General features: G+C 43.9%; 1 protein-coding gene and 1 long non-coding RNA gene across 3 annotated transcripts in view; both read left to right on the top strand.

Moving 5' to 3' along the window:
• The first annotated feature begins 13,651 nt into the window (after positions 1–13,651).
• On the top strand, positions 13,652–14,655 carry LOC149353618 (uncharacterized). The gene is made up of 2 exons (XR_016289594.1): positions 13,652–13,890; positions 14,509–14,655. It is a non-coding gene; the product is annotated as an uncharacterized LOC149353618 (long non-coding RNA).
• A 2,320-nt stretch (positions 14,656–16,975) lies between these two features.
• LOC149353615 (uncharacterized) overlaps positions 16,976–21,143 on the top strand; it is a 99,251-nt gene continuing 95,083 nt past the window's right edge. For both annotated transcript variants that reach the window (XM_089582691.1, XM_089582690.1), the window contains exon 1: positions 16,976–17,869. In XM_089582691.1, coding sequence (XP_089438817.1) covers positions 17,239–17,869 — 631 coding nt within the window. In that variant the 5' untranslated portion in view covers positions 16,976–17,238. The remainder of the gene's footprint in view (positions 17,870–21,143) is intronic.

The raw sequence follows: 21,143 nt of genomic DNA, 5'->3' as shown, positions 1-21,143 counted from the left end.
GTGGTCTGTGTGTGTGTCTGATACTTTCTGGCCATAGTCAATTTTTTATGCACCTGCTAAAATGTAGGTTGTGTTTTATACCAGAATTAATGGCTAGCTTTTTGTTGTGTGTAGCTATGAACAGTTATGTGACACTTGTGAACGCCCTAGGAAAACAAAGTAGTTTGGTTCCACTTTATCCTATTTCACCTTGTGTTAATGTACAAGTGTGTGAGGTGAACACAGCGACCGGAATCATCCAGTCTGAAAGGTAAGCATTTGTTAGTCTGCCTCCGTGCCTGTGCTTGTTGATGTTGAGCTTTTGCCAAAAATTTTTGAAATTAGAACGGGAATGCTCAACTTTTTTATTTTTATTTTTTTTCATCGTGAATTTGTATGGAACTAGTAGCCACGGGTGAGAGAGAAAGGAGCACTGTAGTATTAGATACTTGCTGCAGGAAGGAAAGCCTATCAGATTTCACAGCATCGCACGCATTTCTGCCGTGTTTACTGCACACTGGCTGCTATACCACTTGCGTGTGAGCCCAAGGTGGCAGGTTCAATCCCGACGGCCACGGCTGCATTTCGATGGAATACAAACAACACTTGTACTGAAATTCGATGCATGGTAAAGAGCCCCACAGGGCTTAAATTAGTCTGGAGCCCTGTACTGCAGCATGCCTTGTGATAGACTGTTACTTTGTTACTTGGCACGTAAAAATACGTAAAACTTAAAGCAATTCTTTCTTGTAACTAATGGTGTTATTGTCGGCGAGTGGCGTTGTCGCGTAGCGTGACCAGCCGAAAAAGTGAGTATGCGCGAAGTGTCAATGTTGTAGTGTCCCTTTACAAACTCAAAGAAAAATTTTAAGCAGCATATTTTGTTCCTTTGTGTGACGGGCAGCAACGCACCTTGCCTGAAGAGCTCAGTGATCGAAGTGCAGCCGTAGGAGTTGTAAATAAATCTCACGGCTCTTTTTTGGACTTTTCCTAGTTTAGTAATATTTCTTTTAGTAAAAGGATCCCATATGGTTATTGCACATTCTAATGTTGGGCAAGAAAACGCACAGCAGGTGTAGCAAATTTTAGAGAGCGTCTTCGGAGGCAGTTAGCTGTGACAATATCGACATGTTTGTTCCACGAGAGTGTGTTAGTAACCCAGAGACCGAGGTATTTGTATTCACTCATCTCTGAGAGAATAACGTTGTCAGTATTGTAGTTGTACAATAAAGGGTTCTTATTTAACAATATTCTCATAAAGACTGCTTTATCAAAGTTAATTTCCATTTGCCATTCTTTACACCCTGTTACTACCTTTTGAAAGTCGCGATTCAGCCTAGCTTGATCATGAACAGACGAAATTGTTTCGTACAGCACACAATCATCAGTGTACTGCCTGATACCAACCGAAATATGATCAACAATATCATTTATACAAAGCAAAAACAAAAGGACTAAGAACCGATCCCTTGGGGACGCCAGAATCAACTGGCGCCTTATCTAAACAGGCCGAATTTAGTGCTACAAATTGATGATGGTTAGTCAAATAACACCTTATCCAGGTGAGTTGTTTGCCATTTTGAAAAATGTAAGTTTGTAGAGCAATTTGTTATGGGAGGCCTGATCGAATGGCCCCGCCGCGGTGGCTCAGTGGTTACGGCGCTCGGCTGCTGACCCGAAAGACGCGGGTTCGATCCCGGCCGCGGTGGCCGAATATCGGTGAAGGCGAAATTCTAGAGGCCCGTGTACTGTGCAATGTCAGTGCACGTTGAAGAACCCCAGGTGGTCGAAATTTCCGGAGCCCTTCACTACGGAGTCTCTCATAGTCTGAGTCGCTTTGGGACATTAAACCCTAATAAACCAAGGCAAACCTTATCGAATGCCTTACAAAAAATCCATGAAAATAACGTCGTGTTTGTTTACCCTTGTTTATACCTGCTGCAAAGTCATGGATGATTTTGACAAGCTGTGTACTGGTTGAAAACCTTCGCCTAAAGCCATACTGCATGCTAGTTAGTAGTTTATTCTCCTCAATAAAAATAGTTATGTGTTTATGAATGATATGCTCTAAGGTTTTACAAGCTGTAGAGGTTAGCGAAACTGGGCGGTAGTTCGTAATGGGCGTTTTGTCACCAGATTTATGCAATGGCTTGATTCTGGCATCCCGCCAGTCATCGGGTAGCACAGTTTCATATAGGAGCCTAGTGTACAGAACATGAAAATACTTTGCACACCATTCCGCATAACGCTTCAAGAAAACATCTGGGATATTGTCAGGCCCCGGCGATTTTTTTATTTCAAGGTTCAAAATCTGGTTGAAGATACAGTGTTCATTTATCACCACATCGCGAATGGGAGGAATGCACACTTCAAACGACAGAAGACGACCATCATCTTGTGTGAAAACGTCTTTGAAATTGTTATTAAAAGAAGTGCATACCCATTCATCATTCTGCAAACTGTCACCATAGACTACACATCCGTCTGTTGAACTAGACTTTGGGCTCACCATCTCCAAAATTTGTCCGGTGACATTTTAGTAAGGGATGGCAGTGTTGTATTAAAATAGGTTTCCTTGTCATCTGCAGTCTTATTCTTCAATTCTTCCGCTATGTGTTTGATCGTTTGTTTTAAATCAGACCTGTTTATCGTTCTTACTCTCTTCGTTATGCGTTTACACTTTCGCTGCAAGTGTAGCGTTTCTCTGCTTATCCATGGGTTTCGAAGGTTAGCTTTCTTGGCTATTATTGGGACGAAACGCTCTATACATTCGTGAACTAGGCCTTTGAAGAAGAACCATAGGGCATTTACTGTACAAGAGTTGTTTCTGAAAAAATCATAATTAAAACTGAGCACATCAATAATGGACTCGTCGTCTGCTTTTGAAAAATTGGGAAACGCCGTGACTTCATTTGGCCGTTCCAAAGGAGCGCCCTGTAATGTCAAGACTACTGCTTTGTGATCTAAAATGCCAGAGGTGACACTGCAAAGAACTTTGTCCTTAATACTACCACTTACAAAAAACAGATCAAGGACTGACTCTTGCTATGTTTCACAAGATAAATGCATTAAAACTTGCCCAATTGACTGCTTTATTCGTGCAGTTTACATAATGCCAGAGGACCACAGTAGTATGTTGTTGCCCCTGTACTCTCCTTCCATAGACTTACTAGAGCTGACTGCCATGCAGTAGGACAATAAATCTACGTTGGATACTGCTGAACATGCACACATGCTCCATCAAAGCCCTAAAAAAGAATCTCTATAGAGTCTGGCAACTGTCCAAAGAAATGCACAAATTCCTGAACGCTGTGCTTGCATTACGACTAACACCATAGTATGCTTCTCTCAACCTTAGGTAATGGCTCATCAGGCAGCCTGCAATACACTTACCTAGCACCAGTGACTACATGGACAGGGCTCAGGGGACTAAATCCAAGGGACATGCATTTTTTTTTTTTCAGAGCTCTTGTAAAAAAAACACTGCAGTGAACTCAAGGCCAGGAAGTGCTGCTTCATCACACCACATTGTTACTCACCTTGAAGCAGACTATGATCGTCAGACTAAACTTGATTCTCACCCCTTGCTGGCCATACCTCATGAGACAAATTCCCGGAATTGTCTCATCTGCCCTGAAACATTCACTGATGTGCAACCCACATTTACACTCTGCCGAGTCACCTTCCCTCCCCGTTTCTCCTCGGCCATATTCCCCTCTGGGAGGACTAGCTCACTGCCCAACTGTGATTGGGATTTTCATATCCTGTTGATGCATCAGATACATCTTTCAGGCAACACTTAAAGTGTTGCTGCACAAATAAAGTTATGCTATCTTTTTCATCCTTGTGTTGCCTCTGGATGTCATCGCTACCTGCTGCCATGTATCCTCTACAAGTGCCAAAAAGTCTATGCTGCTCTAATGGAACTCGTCAGTTTTAAATAAAATCTGTAGCTGCCAATTTCTTCTCTGATGTGCACATTACTATCTTCCGAAGTATATTATATTGTGAGAAAAAATTGACAGGGTATCACGAAACCTGATGTGAGAAAGCTGCGATGGCAGTTGGATTTACCTTCGCTGATTAATTTGGTGGTTTTACTGTAATGAATGCCTGTACTCTAAGCGAGGGCTTCACACACGTGACAGTATTTTTCTGGAGGCAGTAGGTGGGCAGAGGTGGGTATGTCAGTGGTGGGTGTGCTTCTGGAGTAGAGCTGGGTGGGTGGGTAGGTGGGTAGTGGGTGGTGCTCCTGAAGCGTGAAGGTGGGTGGGGGTGGGATGGGGTGGATGGGCAGCCCCCTAGCTAGAGGGGTGTTGTGGGCACGTGGCTGGACAATGGAGGCTTCTTTCTCCAAAGCTTCACACGAACAATGATGGAATTTTCGTCAAGTTTCATTTGTACTGCTGTTGCAGTAAAAGCCTTTGAACAAGCAATGATATGTACCGTGCATGTGTGTTTTGTTTTAGGCCACAGTAGTTTGGTTGCTCTATTAGCTATTGGAAGAAAGGCCAATCTTGGTTCTGAAAGGCAAGCTTGAAGTCTGGCTCAAAACCAAATGGCAGGTTTGACACTAGCATTAGGGCAGGAGACGCCCATTAAACTGGTTCATTGTAAAATGTGTGCAAAATGTCATTAATAAGCCTTCTGTCTCATGGAGCTTTTTTTGCGAAAGGGCAAATATCAACGGCATCGTTGTGAAGGGTATGGGCTGCTGTCAGTAGCTGGCACTGAATGGCCTTTGCTTTTGCATTGGCTCCTTGTAATGAAGCCTGCCCTGTCACTTGGTGGCATCCTCACAATTCCTTGCAACTTGATGCTGTGCACCTTCACTTTAACCCTTTAACCACCAAAATAATTCCCGAGAAACATACCAAAATTGCCGATTTTATTGGCAATTTTTTGCAAAAACGAAGGTTGTCAGGTTTAAAACGCATGCTAAAGATGTAAAATGCGTTTCATCGACAACTACCGCTCTCTAGTGTTGGAAATTGCAACCGACGCATTTGCTGACTGACCGTAACACGTCTTTGGCAGTGGGAGCAATGCAACATCAGGCGTGACAAGTGTGACTCACATTGGTGACATTGGTACAATCTCCCATGACGAGGACAGTTCAAGATTGGTGGTTAAAGGGTTAAAGTACATGCCTTTGTGTGCAGAGGTCCCATGCAACAGATGAAGACTAACACTATTCATGTGGAGATTTAGATTGCTTATGTGGAGATGAGGCAAAAATAAGCTGATCATAATGTACAGTGTTCTCAGCTTTGAGTCTTTCAGAACAACCTTTCCATGAGATGCACCTTTCATTTTTTGATCCATCTAGAACTGTACCATAGTTTCTTAATATTGGTATACTTATGGGCTAGTTGATTACTAGTCTGTCGTCGATATAAACTTCGCAACTTGCCACAAACTTGTCCCCATCCTGATCTTTGTGTTGCACCATTTTTTCCAACAGCAGTTTATCAGCTAGCTGCTCCAGAACTTGGCATAAGAGACCTATTCAATATGTTTCTCTCATCACTCTTGTGGTTTGATGCCGAGCTTCCTCTGATATTGAAGTATAGAGTGTGTTAGTGCTGTTAATAGGGCAAGTAAACAGTGCCCTTTAGAACATAAAAACTCTTAGGCGATCCTCGGTGGATCATTTGAATGTGTTAGCAGCCAAACGTTTGTTATATCCATGGTGGTACACTTAGGTTTGTTTTATCCAAGGTCAACACACGAAGTTTGTTACATCCGTGGTTAATACATGAAAGTTCATTATATCCAAGGTGATGTACTTACGTTCGGTATATATGAGATTGGCTCACCAAAGTTCTTTATATCTGAAGTGGCATACTAAGGTCCGTTGTATCTGAGGTGGCATACTAAGGCTTGTTATATCCGTGGTAGTTTGGTTTCATGGTTTCATGGGGTTTAACATCCCGAAGCGACTTGGGCTATGAAAGACGCCGTAGCGAGGGCTTCGGAAATTTTGACCACCTGAGTTCCTTAACGTGCACTGACACAGCACAGTACATATGGGGGCCTCTAGAATTTTGCCCCCATGTAAATGTGACCGCCGCAGCCGGTGTTGAACCCGCGTCTTTCGGATCAGCAGCCGAACACCATAACCACTGAGCTACCGCGGCGGCCCAAGGAAGTATACCAAGTTTGCTCATAGCCTGGTGAGCAGGTTGCTACCTACCACTGGCTACTAGCACACTGTGGTCGCCATTTCCACTTGCACAGACTTAGTAATGCTAACGCATTAATGAGGGCACGAGCAGCTGCTGGGGCAGTATGCTGCTCATATGTGTGTTGCTGTGCATCTATATGGCCCGCTCGTACAGTGTACCTACAAGTATTGCATCTGAAAGCAAACAGCCAAGGCCATATTCCTCTTCCTCTGACCACAGATTGCTGCTCACATGCTGTAGGCTAACTTGCACTTCATTGTGCAGTTTTGTTGCCCTGAGTTAGAATTCTGCAGAACATCACCAAGTTGCATCTGATGGTGATGAGCTTGTGTATTGTCTGCATAACTTTGTGGAAGCAAGTTTCAGGGTTGCATATCTTCTGACAAGGCAATGCTTCAAGGACTGCACAATGAAGGGTGCTAATATGGTTCAGAATTTAAAAACAAGTATCTTACAAATAATGTTTTGGGTAAAGTGCCTGATGTTGCACAAAACGTGTGATGAGTTACAGCCAGCCACTCCCATTGAAATCTTTATAGTCTCTCAATGCTTTGCTGACCGGTTTGCTGCTACACATAAGTTTTGCTCATTTGTTTGTTTTCTCATTTGTATATGGTATATGTACTCTGCAAGTAGTTATGCTTCATCTAATAACTGCACATGAATGCGACCCAGCACTCGCGTGCTGCCTGATTACTGTAGTGGGGGCAAAAACCTCAATGCATGCAGTGACAAAAAAAAATTGAATGCTTATTACTTACAGCTATCATGGAAAGACACTACACAAGTGGAACACAGAGTATGATGCAACAATTGGAATGGTTTTATCAGAGTTTTGAAAAAACAGTTCTGTAATTCTGGTGATGGTTTACAAAACAATATAAAGATTTGGTTTTGTGGGGTTTAACGTCCCAAAGCGACTAAGGCTATGAGAGACGCCGTAGTGAAGGGCTCCGGAAATTTCGACCACCTGGGGTTCTTTAACGTGCACTGACATCGCACAGTACACGGGCCTCTAGAATTTCTCCTCCAAAGAAATTCTAGCCGCCGCGGCCGGGATCGAACCCGCGTCTTTTGGGTCAGCAGCCGAGCACCATAGCCACTGAGCCACCGCGGCGGCAAAACAATATAAAGACCAACGTTGCTTACTCGATCACTTAAAAATTCTGAATAAGCATGCCTTTTTCATCATAACATCATGATCTGCAATTGTAATGTTTGTTTTTTGTTTTCAAAGACAACACCTACAGTTGATAACTGGAACTTCAGGTTTTAGTACATGAGAATTACTTAACTGAGAAGAAAAGTACTAGGGGATAAAAAAAAAAGGCCATTTAAAAACATGGTGTGTGCCAGGCATGGTAAGCAGTCTAGTTATGTATGCCTGTGCAAATGAGAAAGTAATTGAAGGTAATTACTCAAGAAAGAAGCATAGCTCTGCTTGTGTCCTCTGCTTTGTCTCCTTTCTGTGGTGCCTGCGACACTTGTTGCATTGCAGTTCCAGAGTTCTTGTGCTAACAAAGAATATTGAAAGCTGGGGAGAACAAACTTCCCATGCAATCTATATGCTACCACTGCAAGCATAGCACTTGCCTCAGCTGCTTGCATTCCTTGTCTTCCATATGGCTTAGTACTGGGTTTAGGCATTCACCAGGAACTATGTGCTGAAACAATTTTACCCCAGAGTAAAATAAGATTAAAGTTTTGCCATAGGTGCACCGAGTTGTCCCGAGCTGGTGTAGGCACACTGTGCCTTAGTATAGTTACAGCAAGGGATAACTCTGCATGTAGCACTTTCCTTCATATATCTCAAGTTGAAAATATTACAGCACATGGGCCCTAGGAGCCATGTAGCCTGTGAAAACTAGAAGAATGAAAACAAGAACAAAAAAAAAGAAAAGCAAGCTTGGGTGAACTGTCTCCTTACCTGACAGCTGGAAATCTAGCAGGTTCAAAGAGCTACAGAGAGATTTATACACCAGATGGTGAAAAGAATTAGTTCGGGAGGTTAGCTCTCTTAGCTGCAGTACACAAAACACTATACATAACATGCTAACTCTCGTGTTTGTAGACAGGTGCCAGATCTTAGGGCTAACACACTCTGTTAGCAATGTTACCATGATATTCAGCTCGGAACAGTTCAAGGAGATTTTCAGGTCTTAAAATTCAGTCGTATTGACACCAGTATGCCATCAGCATGATCTGTAGAATAGTATAAGTGTTCCTCGGTGATGATGATGGATTTTTTTGGCGCAATGGCATCTGTGGCAAAGAGTGCCATGGCACAAGGTATTTTCATCTTCTCAAGGTGGGGTCAAAGACCCATTTCCCAAGCATTTTACCCCAAAGAAGCCGAGCACCAGGCAGGGGAAAACTTGTACCCATTGTATCATCGTTGGGTACACGGCTGCACTGGAGATCAAACCCTGCGCCTCCCGCATGCAAAGTGTTCCTCAATCAGTAGTACTCAAACTAAGGGAAATTATTGATATGGAATTCAACATTCTCATTTGATGCTCGCAATTGCGTTTTGATGAAATAGGCAAGCTAGAATTTGACCACAGAATTGTGCAGAAAAGTTTCCCTTCAAGACAAAACGAGTTTACCAGCTACACACCACTCAGTGTTTGAGAACAATCGGTGACCTACGACAGTTCCGTCTCAAGAATACTTATTAGGGCTTGTATGTATCAGTCAGCAGGCACACTCTTGAGTGTGCTGATATTTTGCCTCACTTACATGTGTGCAAGTGAGGCAAAATTGCTCGCTATTGGGGCTTAAACTCGAGGGGGGGGGGGGGTTCTCAGGGAGGAAATCTCAGAACCTCAACCAGTTTTGACTAGATCTAGATCTAGACCCCCCTGTGATAGAATGTAGGAACTGCATGAATCCAAAGTAGGCAACCAATATTTATTCTTCTCAGTGGTGGTCAGAACATTTCTTCTCTATTGTTTCAAGAATTTCACCGTGATTTTTGGTAAGAGTGTCATTAACGTGTTTTCAGAAATTCCCGAGATGGAGAAAAAAACTAAAGCTTAGTCTTTAAGAGTGGGATGCGACAGCGTGTTGCAGCATTGCCAAGGAGTCCACAGAATGCCATCGCCTGTTCGGTGCGACGCCTTGCCCGAAGGAAAGGAAACGCCGCCTGTCTCACATATCTTGGTGGACACCCGAAACCGCGCTGTAAGGGAAGGAAAATGATATGAAAATTGGTTTTAAGGAAACGATGATCTCTCATATCCCGGTGGACACCCCAACCGCCCTGTAAGGGAAGAAAAATTAAATGAAAATTGGTTTTAAGAAAACGGCACCTGTCTTTCTCATATCTCGGTGGACACCCGAACCACGGCTGTAATGCAACTGGGATTTTTCACTCCTGGCCAACGCCGCCGCCGCCGACACCGGCTTTTCTGCGACATGGGGCCCTTAACGCCCCATCGTCCGTTCGGCTCTAGGCCTGGTTTTTGAGAGAAACGAAATGTATCTCTCTCGCATATCTCGGTGGACACATGAACTTCGATCGCTGTAAGGGAAGGGAGGAAGATGGGAGTGAACGAAGACGCCGTATTAGCTAGACGTGCCTTTGTTTTTCCAAACCATCGAACTGGCATGGTGGAGTGGTTAGCATGCTTGTCTTGCACTCCGGAGACCCTGGTTCGATTCCCCAACTCTACCAATTTTCTACTCGGTTTTATTTATTTATGTGGTCTGACTAGAAAGGTTAATTAGGCTAATTGGTCTTTGCCATTGTTCTAATGCCATCCATCATGTGCTGTCACTCACCTGTCAAGTGATGGAACTCTTTAGAATGTTCAACACAATGTCTATGAAACGTCCATAAATGTCTAATTATTAATGTTGGTTAATGATAGTTAAGCATAGCTTGTACATTTCGTGATACTAGTATACTAGTATGGTTAGTGATAGTTAAGGTGACCTTAACTATCACTAACCATACATTAACTAGTATCACATTTCGTGCATTTCGTGATACTAGTATACTAGTATGGTTAGTGATAGTTAAGGTGACCTTAACTATCACTAACCATACATTAACTAGTATCACGAAATGTACAAGCTATGCTTAACAACCTTAACTAGTAGTAAACTGATTAATTAGTGTAAGTTAAGGTATAGGTGCAGTGCACAGTCCCACATGCCACTTCTTACTTCTAATTACCGATTTGTCATTTAATAATTAAGGACAATGATATAATCATGAAATCCCTTTATACCATGTTCCAATGTCTTTCGATTACTCCCGATTAAGTATCGATTGGCTATTGATTGGCATATGCCCATATAAAGCATTGAAATGCGGACACATTTGCTGACACGTCTTGGTCACGACAGTATGAGGCATTAAAGGCTTTCGCCTTAAAAGGAAACCTGTGCCTTCACACCAGAGTCGGTCCAGAGCTGGCCACAAAGCTCCAAGTCTACACAACAACAGCAATGAGCACACTGACAGAACATGGGGATCGCTTGCTTCAGGTCCGTGTCATAAATTGAGAAAACAGTGACCTTTAAAAATTATTTTCAAGGCCACCAGCCACTCTCTCTTTACCTTTATTTCCCTCTCCTCCTGTGCTCGAATTACTAGAGACTCCCCTTCAATGGAGCCACACTTTAAGCACTGCAGTCATAATCACATGTGTGACTGTGGCTGAGCCCATGTGTGTCAATTATGGCAGCACCTATGAAGACTTTTTTTTTTTTTCCATTGTTCTATTGTGCCATCTAGGACTCCATGACAATTAGTAAAAGAGAGGCTGTGAAAGGGGATCTCAACAAAGATGCGATATAAGCCTAGGATGCTGAAGGACGCAGCGTCACAAATATCCTACAGCACAAATTTTTTGGATGCATTTTGCGGAAACGGAGTTATTTGTAGTTAAAATTTAAATTTCCGAGTCTTCGTGCCTTTCCCTCTCCTGTCGTCACTTTTTGCATGCTGAAATGTCGGTCCGCCGGCTCCATGCACTTTGCCTCTCCGGCGACCGCCGACGCGCGTTGGAATTTTCTAGGGGTTGCAGCCAATGCCTTCTAAACTGGTTTGGCGTCGATGGCACTGGCACGGTGAACCAATGATGGCATTGCACTGCTGGCGTACAGAGCGCTACATGATGCAATGCCCACGGATTCGAGCGAAAGCCCGGCACCCCAGTAAAAAAAAAAAAACCATTGGAACCAATTGGATTTCCAACTGGTTCCAATTGGAATGGTGTTCCAAGTGGTTGGTCCAAATGGACTATCCAATTGGACAAGTTGGGTTTCCAATTGGTGAGCCCTATTGGTCATACCCATTGCATCCAATTGGACCGTCCAACTGCACCAAATTTCTCCAATGAATGTTTGCATACTTGACAAACAAGGTAGAACTAATGTTTTTTTATAATAAGATCTATCAGCAGTTTAACCTACTAAATTGTATTCATCTATACCGCCACTGCAGCTGAAATTAAATTAAATATCTATGCTCAGTGGGCAAGCTCCACTGGCCCCTGCATCAGAGAGCCCCATAAATTGGGTATATATGTAGGAGCAGAAGTTTGCTCTCTGGATGTACATATTGAGCTGATATATGCTACTAGTGCCTGAATATGCAGTGTTGCTTGTGTTTGATGTGTGTGTGTCTGTTTGATTTCCATAAAAGTATGTTAATTTCAATTCCGTAGAAAATTGTTGATTGGGACTAGCACAGCATCTCACTGCAGTCCTCATAAATCAGTTTTTCATTTGCACATTGTAATATGTTAAGTTGTAGAAATATTTATCCAAGATTCTTGAGCATATTATTCACAAACATTTAGCTACCCCTCTCAATGAACATAACATATTTTGTGAATATTTTCTGGGTGAAATAACTGCCTGGCATAATGGGTCCAATTGGTCGGGTGCAAGGGCGTCCACAGAACTTTTTCCAGGGGGGGGCACCCGATGTCCGGGGATGAGGGCGGCGGTAGGTTAGCACCAAAAAGTAACTAGTTCATAAATAATATCCATAATTCCAGGGGGGGGGCAACCCACCCCCCTTGCACCCCCTTCCGGACGCCCATGGTCGGGTGGCTAAAAACACAACTGGAACCAATTGGGTCCAATGGGGAAATCCAATTGGAACCAATGGGAATGTCCAATTAGTTCCATTTGGAATGTCCAATTGGTTCCAATGTTTTTTTTTTACTGGGACCGCTGGTCGCCGCAAGGCGCGGAAGCGGGTGTTTTTAAAATTCTATTGTAAATTATCGGCTCGCTTTTGAGGTCTTGTACGCAGCATGAACGCTCCGTGGCCTGTACTCTACATAATGCAAGCATTTTATAGCCAACCTCCAACACGTACCCTTTTCAGGGGCCCTTTAAGTGCACATTGTCTTTCTGTCATTTTCTCTCCTTTTATAATATGCCCCAACCCTTCAACAGCCTTGGCAATGAGACTAGTAGTACGTATTGAATAAACAAAAAAGAATACTGCAGCATCAAATGAAAGTCTAACAGAGGAGTGCGTGGCCTTTGGCACAGGTTGCACCGCATGGCAGAGCTTTCAAGAACTATGCCACTCTATGCACTGGGCATGAGCTTGCTTCCTCGTGACCCTCGACTTCAAAAATGATTGTTTCATGTGCAGGAATTGACTGTCAAAGGCGCGAACTTCATGCTTTAGCAGTGAATTACTGATCACCACTGTGGTGAAATCCAGCTTTAATACTGCGGATATTCAGTGATATTGCAAATAATTTTGTCACATAAAAGTCAAAGCTGCTAATACCTGTGAGTGACAGAAATTTCTCACTAAATAATGGAATCTTTTTCTGTAATAGTGCTGTGCGGTAGCCAAATTGCAGTGCCAGATATCGTTAAACTATCACGTTAATGAAATCTTTGGTATTCTTGATCTTTATACCCAAGCAACCACAGATATCCGTCGGACGTACGAGCTAGATCCGAACGTCCTTTGCCGAGATCGGACGTCCATCGGACGTACGAACACAATCCGATTTCGGATATCCGTATTCGTACATCCGCCGGACGTACGGACAGTGTCTACTTTTGTATGTCCGCATGAGAGACGAGGTGTACGTCCGAAGGATGTAAGGCCGAGTATTTTCCCAGGCCATGAGTATGGACGTTTTTTATTTCACAGAATATTCGCGTCTTTCGTGTATGTATACTGTTTTATTTGCATCAGTTGGAGGGTTTAACGCGAAGATGTTTGTAAATTGGTGCGATTCCACTCCTACCTGCAGTGCAAGAGCCGCCAACGAGCTAAATTTATCTAAGAGGAGAAGCAGGTGTTGCAGAATTTTGCAAGAACTCAATGCCTAGTTTTATAATTATATAACTTCTCCAAATTAGTGGAGTTCTGCGACATGTCCACCGTTTTGCTAGCTAAACTTGCCATTGAAACCATTCGTAAGCATCAAAACTCCCGTGTATTCTGCTATCACCATCATCATAGATGTCAGTTCGCGGTCAGACCAATCCAATCCATCAGTACGGCTCCGTAGCGCTGTTGTTGACATGTCGAGTAGTGTTGTCGCGCAGATCTTTATAGCTCTGTTATTATAAAATGTGGCTTTGTTCGGTCTGTGGACGAAAGTTGTATGTAAATTAAGCAATTCGAAAGATACGGGAAGCGCCTGAAGCTCTTCTGGAACACCGGAATCACGTACTGCGTCGACCTTGGTTTAAAGAAGGCTTAGTGCACATGTGATTGCCTACAAAGGTATGTATCCAGTACACTTCTTGGAACTTGCTTCTAGGACAATGCAGCATGCTCATATAACATTCGTTCACAGGACAGTGGGAGCAGTAAGCGCGAGGAGATGGCTTCCACAAGTGTGTGCTGTTCTCACACTTTCGGGAGCCTACATCATACAGCTGCGGGAGCCCTCAACTCGCGGGACTAATTCCCACTCCTCTTCAAAGTTGCGGGACGGAGTATTTTCGCATCTTGTTAATTTTTAAGGCATCGATAGGTTCACTGTGCCTATATCAAGAGTGACAACGAGCGAAAGGCAAACCGTAGGAAGCACGTCTAGTTCGCAGTGGTTCGCAACGGAAGCTTTGCGCCTTTCTTTGCACAGTCGCGTACAGTGCTGCGCAGGTTAGTGCGCTAAGGCCCATGAGAATAAATAAAGAACAGATAAATTGTCAAATATGGTGTGGAAAAGTGAGAGCTGTTATTGCCTTATACTTATGGAGGTGGTAAAGTGCATTGTTTAATGCTGCAAGTATGCAGCATTAAACAGTTCTATTAATTGGTTCCAATGTTTTTACTTGGGTGCTGCATTGTGCCATTTGTTTCACATGACTGATGTTTGCCGCGTTCTTTTTATTTCAGAAATCCTGTGGGTGGGAAGATTACGGATGTGTGTCCCAAGCTTGCCACATTTGAAGAGTCACATTTAAGAAATTTTCCGAATATAACCCATTGCTCTGCTGATGTATCATCAACCACAATAAAATATGCGTGCTATGCATCAAATTGTTTTTGGTTTTATTGCATCGCGCGGAGTGAAAAAAGCACGCATGCACCATATATGCGAATATTCGAGAAAGATCCGCCAATGGACGTACTCAACTGGACGTCCGTCGGCGGGCGAACCGTATACCTTTGGCCACCTTTCGGACGGCCGACGGACGTCTATCGGCTGTTTGCGATGTTCAGCGGACGTACAGAACATCCGAAACAGACCTCTGTCGGCCGTCCGAAGGATATCGGTGGTTGCTTGGGCAAATTCTTGAAGATATCAAATGCATGAATTCAGCCAGCTTCAGTAAGAGCTAAGCAGTTTTTCATGCCGTGCAATATGCACTGGAAATGTGCCATTTGGGCATTTTGTGGGACTTCTGACAAGGTTCTAAATAGCTTCTGAGATGATATTTCAATGCAGACAAACTGTGACCCACTAATAGTCTCATGACTGTAATTGCAGGATGTGTCCGCATATTATCAACCCCTTAGTGTTATAGGTAACAAACTGATCACCTGTGATCACCTATAACAGCACGTCGCTGATAACACATACTATGACTTGACTGGAATTACAGGGCTTAAATCGGAATGCTTCGGATCACTTCATGCTAGGTGTAAAGGCAATCAGTTTTGAAGGCGCAATTATTAGGACAGGGATAATGTGGGAGTAAGCTATTATATCATGAGTGATAAAATACTTCCCTCATGATATCACTTTACATAATGGAAACAGAATTAGGCATATTTTGAATCCCTTTGTAGTGTGCTCCAAGTTTCGAAGTGGTTGAGTCTGAATGGTCCAATATAGGCAAATAAATGCAAGAATATTTTTGCTAAGACCTTACTGTACTGCATTTATGCAAGAAACGTTTCAATTGCCATGATGGAAATGTGACCCCTATTAATGCATACACCATTCTCATCAGCACTTTCTGCGCAGTATATGTTTACCCAAGCAAGCATGCATGACACATAAAGCTGCAGGAGCACAACAAACAAGAAGAGGTGACAAAACACCAGGCTTGTGATCAATATATGCATGTACACAGAATGCACTTATTCTTTCTAGCCTTTATGTCCCTTTTATAGCACTCTCCTATTAGCACTCTCTTGGTTGTGTATTAGGAATTACAAGTTCTTGTTGGGACCTCCACTTGTGACATGATCAATTAAAACGAATCATGGCTTCAAACTTTTCAAATGGAAAATAGAACTCAGTAGCTGTCTATTTGGAAACAACTGGGTGACGGTTGCAAGCATGGTTGCAAGGTACTGGGTGGCAGCTTTTCTAGTTCCTAGCTAGCTGCTGAAGTTTAACTGGCATCTGAAAAGCCGAATGGATTCACATCCAGGATATGAAGAGTCCAGTACTTTGTATATGGAATCCAACTAGAGTCCGCATTTTACATTTGACTAACAAACTGGGAAACCTTGCAACATATCCCAACTGGGAGCCTAAATTCGGAATCTTTGAAACCAATTTGAGTTCGAATTTCTAACTGAAACCAAATTACACCATTTGGCATTGCATTTTTTTTTTCTGATTAGATTTTCAAGGTCCCTAACACACTAAAAAGTACGTTTCTGCTGCATTTGTGCAGGGCTTCCAGGGGTACAGACACAGATCCATATGTTACCAGTTATTGTTAGTAAAATGGTTGTAAAAGGACATGCAGTGCAAGTAGCAAGCGTCGGTGAGCGCGGGGCGCCTGCCCTCTTTCAAGCACATGTCCGTGCCCGTTGCACCCTACGTTCAATAATAATGGATTTTTCTAGCATTGTTTTCAAATCCACTTTTTTTACTAAAGCGCAGAGTTCTAAGAACGCAGCAGCGCGGTAAACGTGAAAAAAAAAAATCAAGAAAAATCTTTTTTTTTTTTTTTTCTGGCGGCGCTCCGCTTTGTGTTTACGACAGAGTGAATGGAATAACACCACGTCCACCCTGGCATGACCTTGACCAATGCCTCAGTGCCACTTGTGGCCAATCCGGCAGCATCCTGCCTCAAAAATGTAGAAGCAAAGTAGCAGCTAAAGCCCTGCACGTGCCCGGTTGTGGCGCAACACCATAGTAACGCACTGTAACCAGGGCAACGCTTGGCTAGTTCCCACGGCTGCTGTCGGCTAGCTGTCAGGAACTAGCCGACGTAGATGTCGCCTATTAGTAACAAACAATAATAACTCTTGCATATTTAGTGACTAATATAATAGCTAAAAAAAAACATTTATGCGTTGTACTTAGTTGTCGATAGATAACGCGACAATCTGTGAATACGAAATTTTCATTGTTTAGGCATATTTAGGCGGTAAACACGTGACTTTCGGATCTGTGTTTCTCTTGCATGCGCGTTCGTCGCGGGCCTCGTGTCTGTCGCGTTCTTGTGAGAAGTGACAGGGCGTCCGTGGTTAGGCAGACAAGCTAGGTTCGGCTTAAGAGTCGAGCGTCACCTGAAGCGTTTTCTATTCCGTAAACGGATTGCTTATTTTTCATCATTTCGCTTTTGTTGTGCTTTAAACCGGAAGGCGCGTTGCAGCAAGCTGCACGCTGGCTGCTGTGCACGGTGTGCGTTCTTGACGCTTTGTTCTAAAATTCGAGGCATGCGGTCCAAACTAGATGAAGACTTAGAAGCTATCAAAGTCATCATCCGTTCACTCTTGATAGCTGACAAGCGGTCTTTAACTCTCGGACAGTTCATCGGCGCATATGAGGAAAGTGAAGGGAAACTATTCCCTTTCCGACACTTCGGCTTCAGGGATGCACTCAGCTTTCTTCGAGCCATGCCGGACACCGTGCATGTGTCGCGTTTGGGCTCGGAGATTTGGATAAGAGCGACGGTGACGGATGCAGTGGCACATCTCGACAAGATGGTCCGTCTTCAGAGGGATTCAGCTAGGTGCTCGCGCTCGCCGTCGGGCATGCGTTCGGGTAGATATTTGCAACGCACAGGTGACTTGCCGCACCAGCCGGCGCCCTCATCGAAGGGCTCTGTTTTAACAATCCCTGAACGAGTGAAGCAAAACTTGAGGGACCTCCTGACAGACCATGCACGGCGTGGCATAAGTGTAGATCAGTTTGAAGACCTTTACTTCAAGAAGTTCGGCGCTCCCATTGGCTACGAGGCCTTTGGCTACGAGACGTTCGAACAGTTTTTGCTCAGTATGCCGGACATGGTCTCTTTTTTGTTGACCTCGGCTGGAGAGTTGAATGCCTGTCTGAACAAGTTTGGAGGTGAGCACCCGTTTTACCTGTTCCGATTGCATTGAACATACAGGTGCCACAGTCTTCGGAACACAGAAGCTACAAAAAATGCTTAATTTCCCGGCAGTCTGCCACGAACTGAAGGGCGCCCCTGACTGTTCTGTCGCACCTTCAAGCATCGAGCTTTTTCAGCTTTCTTGTGGCTTGTGTGTTCCGAAAATTTATCCTCTCATGCTCCTTGGCCTAGCTTGTGTCTGCTTAAGCCCCACAGCATTCATTTGCCTCTTCTGTTGTGTGTTTACTTCATTTCTGTTCCCCTAACCTTCTAACAGCATGCTTTGCAGTGACCGAAGCCTTAACTGTGGATATACGTTTCATTTAATTCATTGTGATGTACTTGTTAAAGAATGTTAACTTACTAGAACGTACCTAAATAATGGCTTTTCGAAAACTGTATGAACATGATGGGTACATTGTCCATGTGCGGCATGACAGTTTTCGAAGAGCAATATTTAGTGACCACAAAGTGCTGTATTTGAGTGCCATGAAAGCCCACAAATACAGCACTCAAGGTCAGGAACGTTTTGCATTGTTTTAATTTCCGTTAGGATGTCTGTGCTATGCATGACTTGCATGATAATCATCAGCATGGTTCAAGCAGATCCCTGGGTGTGGTGAAAATGCTGTTAAGGTGCAAGGTATTCCTCAAAAAATTGCCAGAAGGGGCATATCATACCGTCAACCAAGAGCGAAGGACAGGGAACCTGAAACAACTGGCAGATGTTATAACAATTAAGGCTTGCTTTTCCAAGTTGATTGGTTGGGATAAAAATGCAAAAAGATCTAACATAATTTGACTGACAGCTGCACCTGTTAATGCACCTCATATATTTTTATTCTTGGATTGTAACTGTTGTAAATTTAGGCCACAGTTCGGCATTTACTGGTCAAAGTTGAACCATCATCTAAACTGTGTACTCGGTGCCACAGCACAAGGTGCTGTGCAGTCAGTCTCAGCTTGTGTCCACAGTGATCGCTGTGGATGCAATACTGTGTGGGCATGATGCCCTTTGATGGCCTCAGTTTCGTCAACATCATTAGAAAGCAGTTTCACTCACCTGCTAGGAAATTGCAGTTGGGACGGTGGTTCAGTGGATCTTTTCAGCCAATGTATGCTGGGATGAGTGCAGAAGTAGCGTGACTCATTATCTGAGGATACTATTGCTGTGGCATGTAGGTTCTATCGCAGTGCGCAAGATTAGACTATACTGTGAAAGCATAATCAGCCTGTGGAGTCTGGATGTGAAGTATTCTGCCCTCTGGAATTTGCCTCTTGAGGGGTTTCCTGTTCCATCCTTGGGCATGAATCACCAGTGGAAGGTACCATAGTCGGTTTAGTGCAGAGATTAGAGATATTTTGCACTTCAAAGGAACATAGGGGGTTTTCTGAACGTTTTCCATTGATTACGTTGGAAATCTATGTTTCACTCTCTCTGCATTGCAGCAGATTAAAAATTATATTTTTTTGCAATATAACAAGTGAAGCAGTATTGATACAGTCTAAGAAACCAAAGCTGGGCTGCACTTATGAAGGTGTTGCTTTGCGTAACGTGAGTATACAATGATGCAACAACTTCTTCACATCTGCCTACATAATACCACATTACTCAGACTGAGCTGCCATGCTAAACGGCATTCACCAGCCGCTCTTGTCATGCAGTCTGGTAATGCTGCGTCCTCCCACAAGGAAATTCGGAGAAAACAGTACGGCTTCCACTGTGCGCATCCATCTTCACTACTGAATGCGTCGCCATCGGTGTAGCTGTAGCAAAAGTAGTGAAGGAGAACCTCCTGGGCAGCGTTATTTACTCAGACTCTTACTTACAGCCCTTCATTCTAAAAATGCAATTACTCCGCTGCTTAGTGCTGCTGGTTACCAAGTAACGTGCTGGGTATTCTGCTTTGTAGTAAGTCGTGTTGGAGTTGAAGGCAACGAGAGAGCAGACTTGTGCGTTGCTCAAGTACCTTTTAAGGATTGCATGAACGTTGTTCACCATAAATTAAGCAGAAAATGGCAGTTAGCTTGGAGCAACGAAGTAAACAACAAACTACACTTAGTAACGCCAGTTTTATGTCAGTGGAAGTCATGTTTGCGCCAGGAGCGTTTCATTGAAGTTATTTTATGTCTTCTCCCTATAGGAGGTATTCACTGAGGCCGCGCTACCAGACGGCGCGAGCGTCGTCGCGGCAAACGCGCCATGTTTGCGGTCGTTTGCCGGTTGCCGGCTCGCGCAGTGGTCATGGTATACCGTGAGGTACCGGCCTAAACTGTTAGTGATCCGTAACATATTTGCACGTTGTTAAATGCATCAGCGACTGCGTACGCTTATTTTGCATGAAGTTTGCAGCAGAATTATTCTGTTCTCTGATATAACAGAGCTGCCTGAACTAGGTAGCAAAACTGGCTGGCTGCACTGCACGCAAGAATGTACACGACTTGCAGCTTTTAATATCAGTTGATAACTGTAAGCTAGTCATGCAGGGCACATCGTGAATAAACAGCACAATTAACTACTGAAATTCCAAAACTGGCGCCGCAGAAACTGGTAATTCCAGCGGCTATAGTCCGCGAACTTCTGAGGCTTCTCAGGCGGTCTTTCAGCAGAAAGGCCATCGTAGCTACCTTATTTTGCACGACAGAACGGTCAAACAAATACTGTCATGCACTCGCAGCATGAACATCAGACCCAGCGAAAGTACTTTCCAGCTTTGATTGTAGCTACGTAGCGCTGCTTCGAATGCACAAGACGTCTAGCCATTTCGCAGCAACGCAGTGTGCAGCCATACCGCTAGATTCAGTAGCAGCACCTCAATTTCGGCAGATAGAGGTGACAAGTTAAGCTACAGCTAAGCGAACAGACCCTTCAAATTACTCACCGCTCCAAAAACGGCACTTACCCTAAGCACGGCTCTTGGACTCACCCGCTTGTCAAGTAATTGCACCCTCTCATAAGTTTGTATGCTTTCATTCCTTGGCCTGTCAGCAAACTTAAGCCGTGCACAAGGTGGGCCTCGATACCGGTGAATTCAACGCGCGACAGCAGTCCTGTACTACGTCGCACACCGCGCCGGCACCTCCGCCACCTCCACTTTCCTACGGATCGGCCTTTTCACAAACTGGACCCTTTTACGCGTGCCCTCTCTTTTCTGCTTCGCGCAGTTCACGGAATATTCACTCAGTCACGCGGTGTTACGGGTCGGACAGAAATTACCTGCGGCGAGACGCGAAATACACTCACATTTC

Source organism: Amblyomma mixtum, chromosome 3 (genome assembly GCF_055824585.1).
Source record: "Amblyomma mixtum isolate Tamu chromosome 3, ASM5582458v1, whole genome shotgun sequence".
NCBI classification, from domain to species: domain Eukaryota; kingdom Metazoa; phylum Arthropoda; class Arachnida; order Ixodida; family Ixodidae; genus Amblyomma; species Amblyomma mixtum.
Note: the sequence above shows the minus strand (reverse complement) of the source record. Positions and strands in the feature narration are given on the sequence as shown.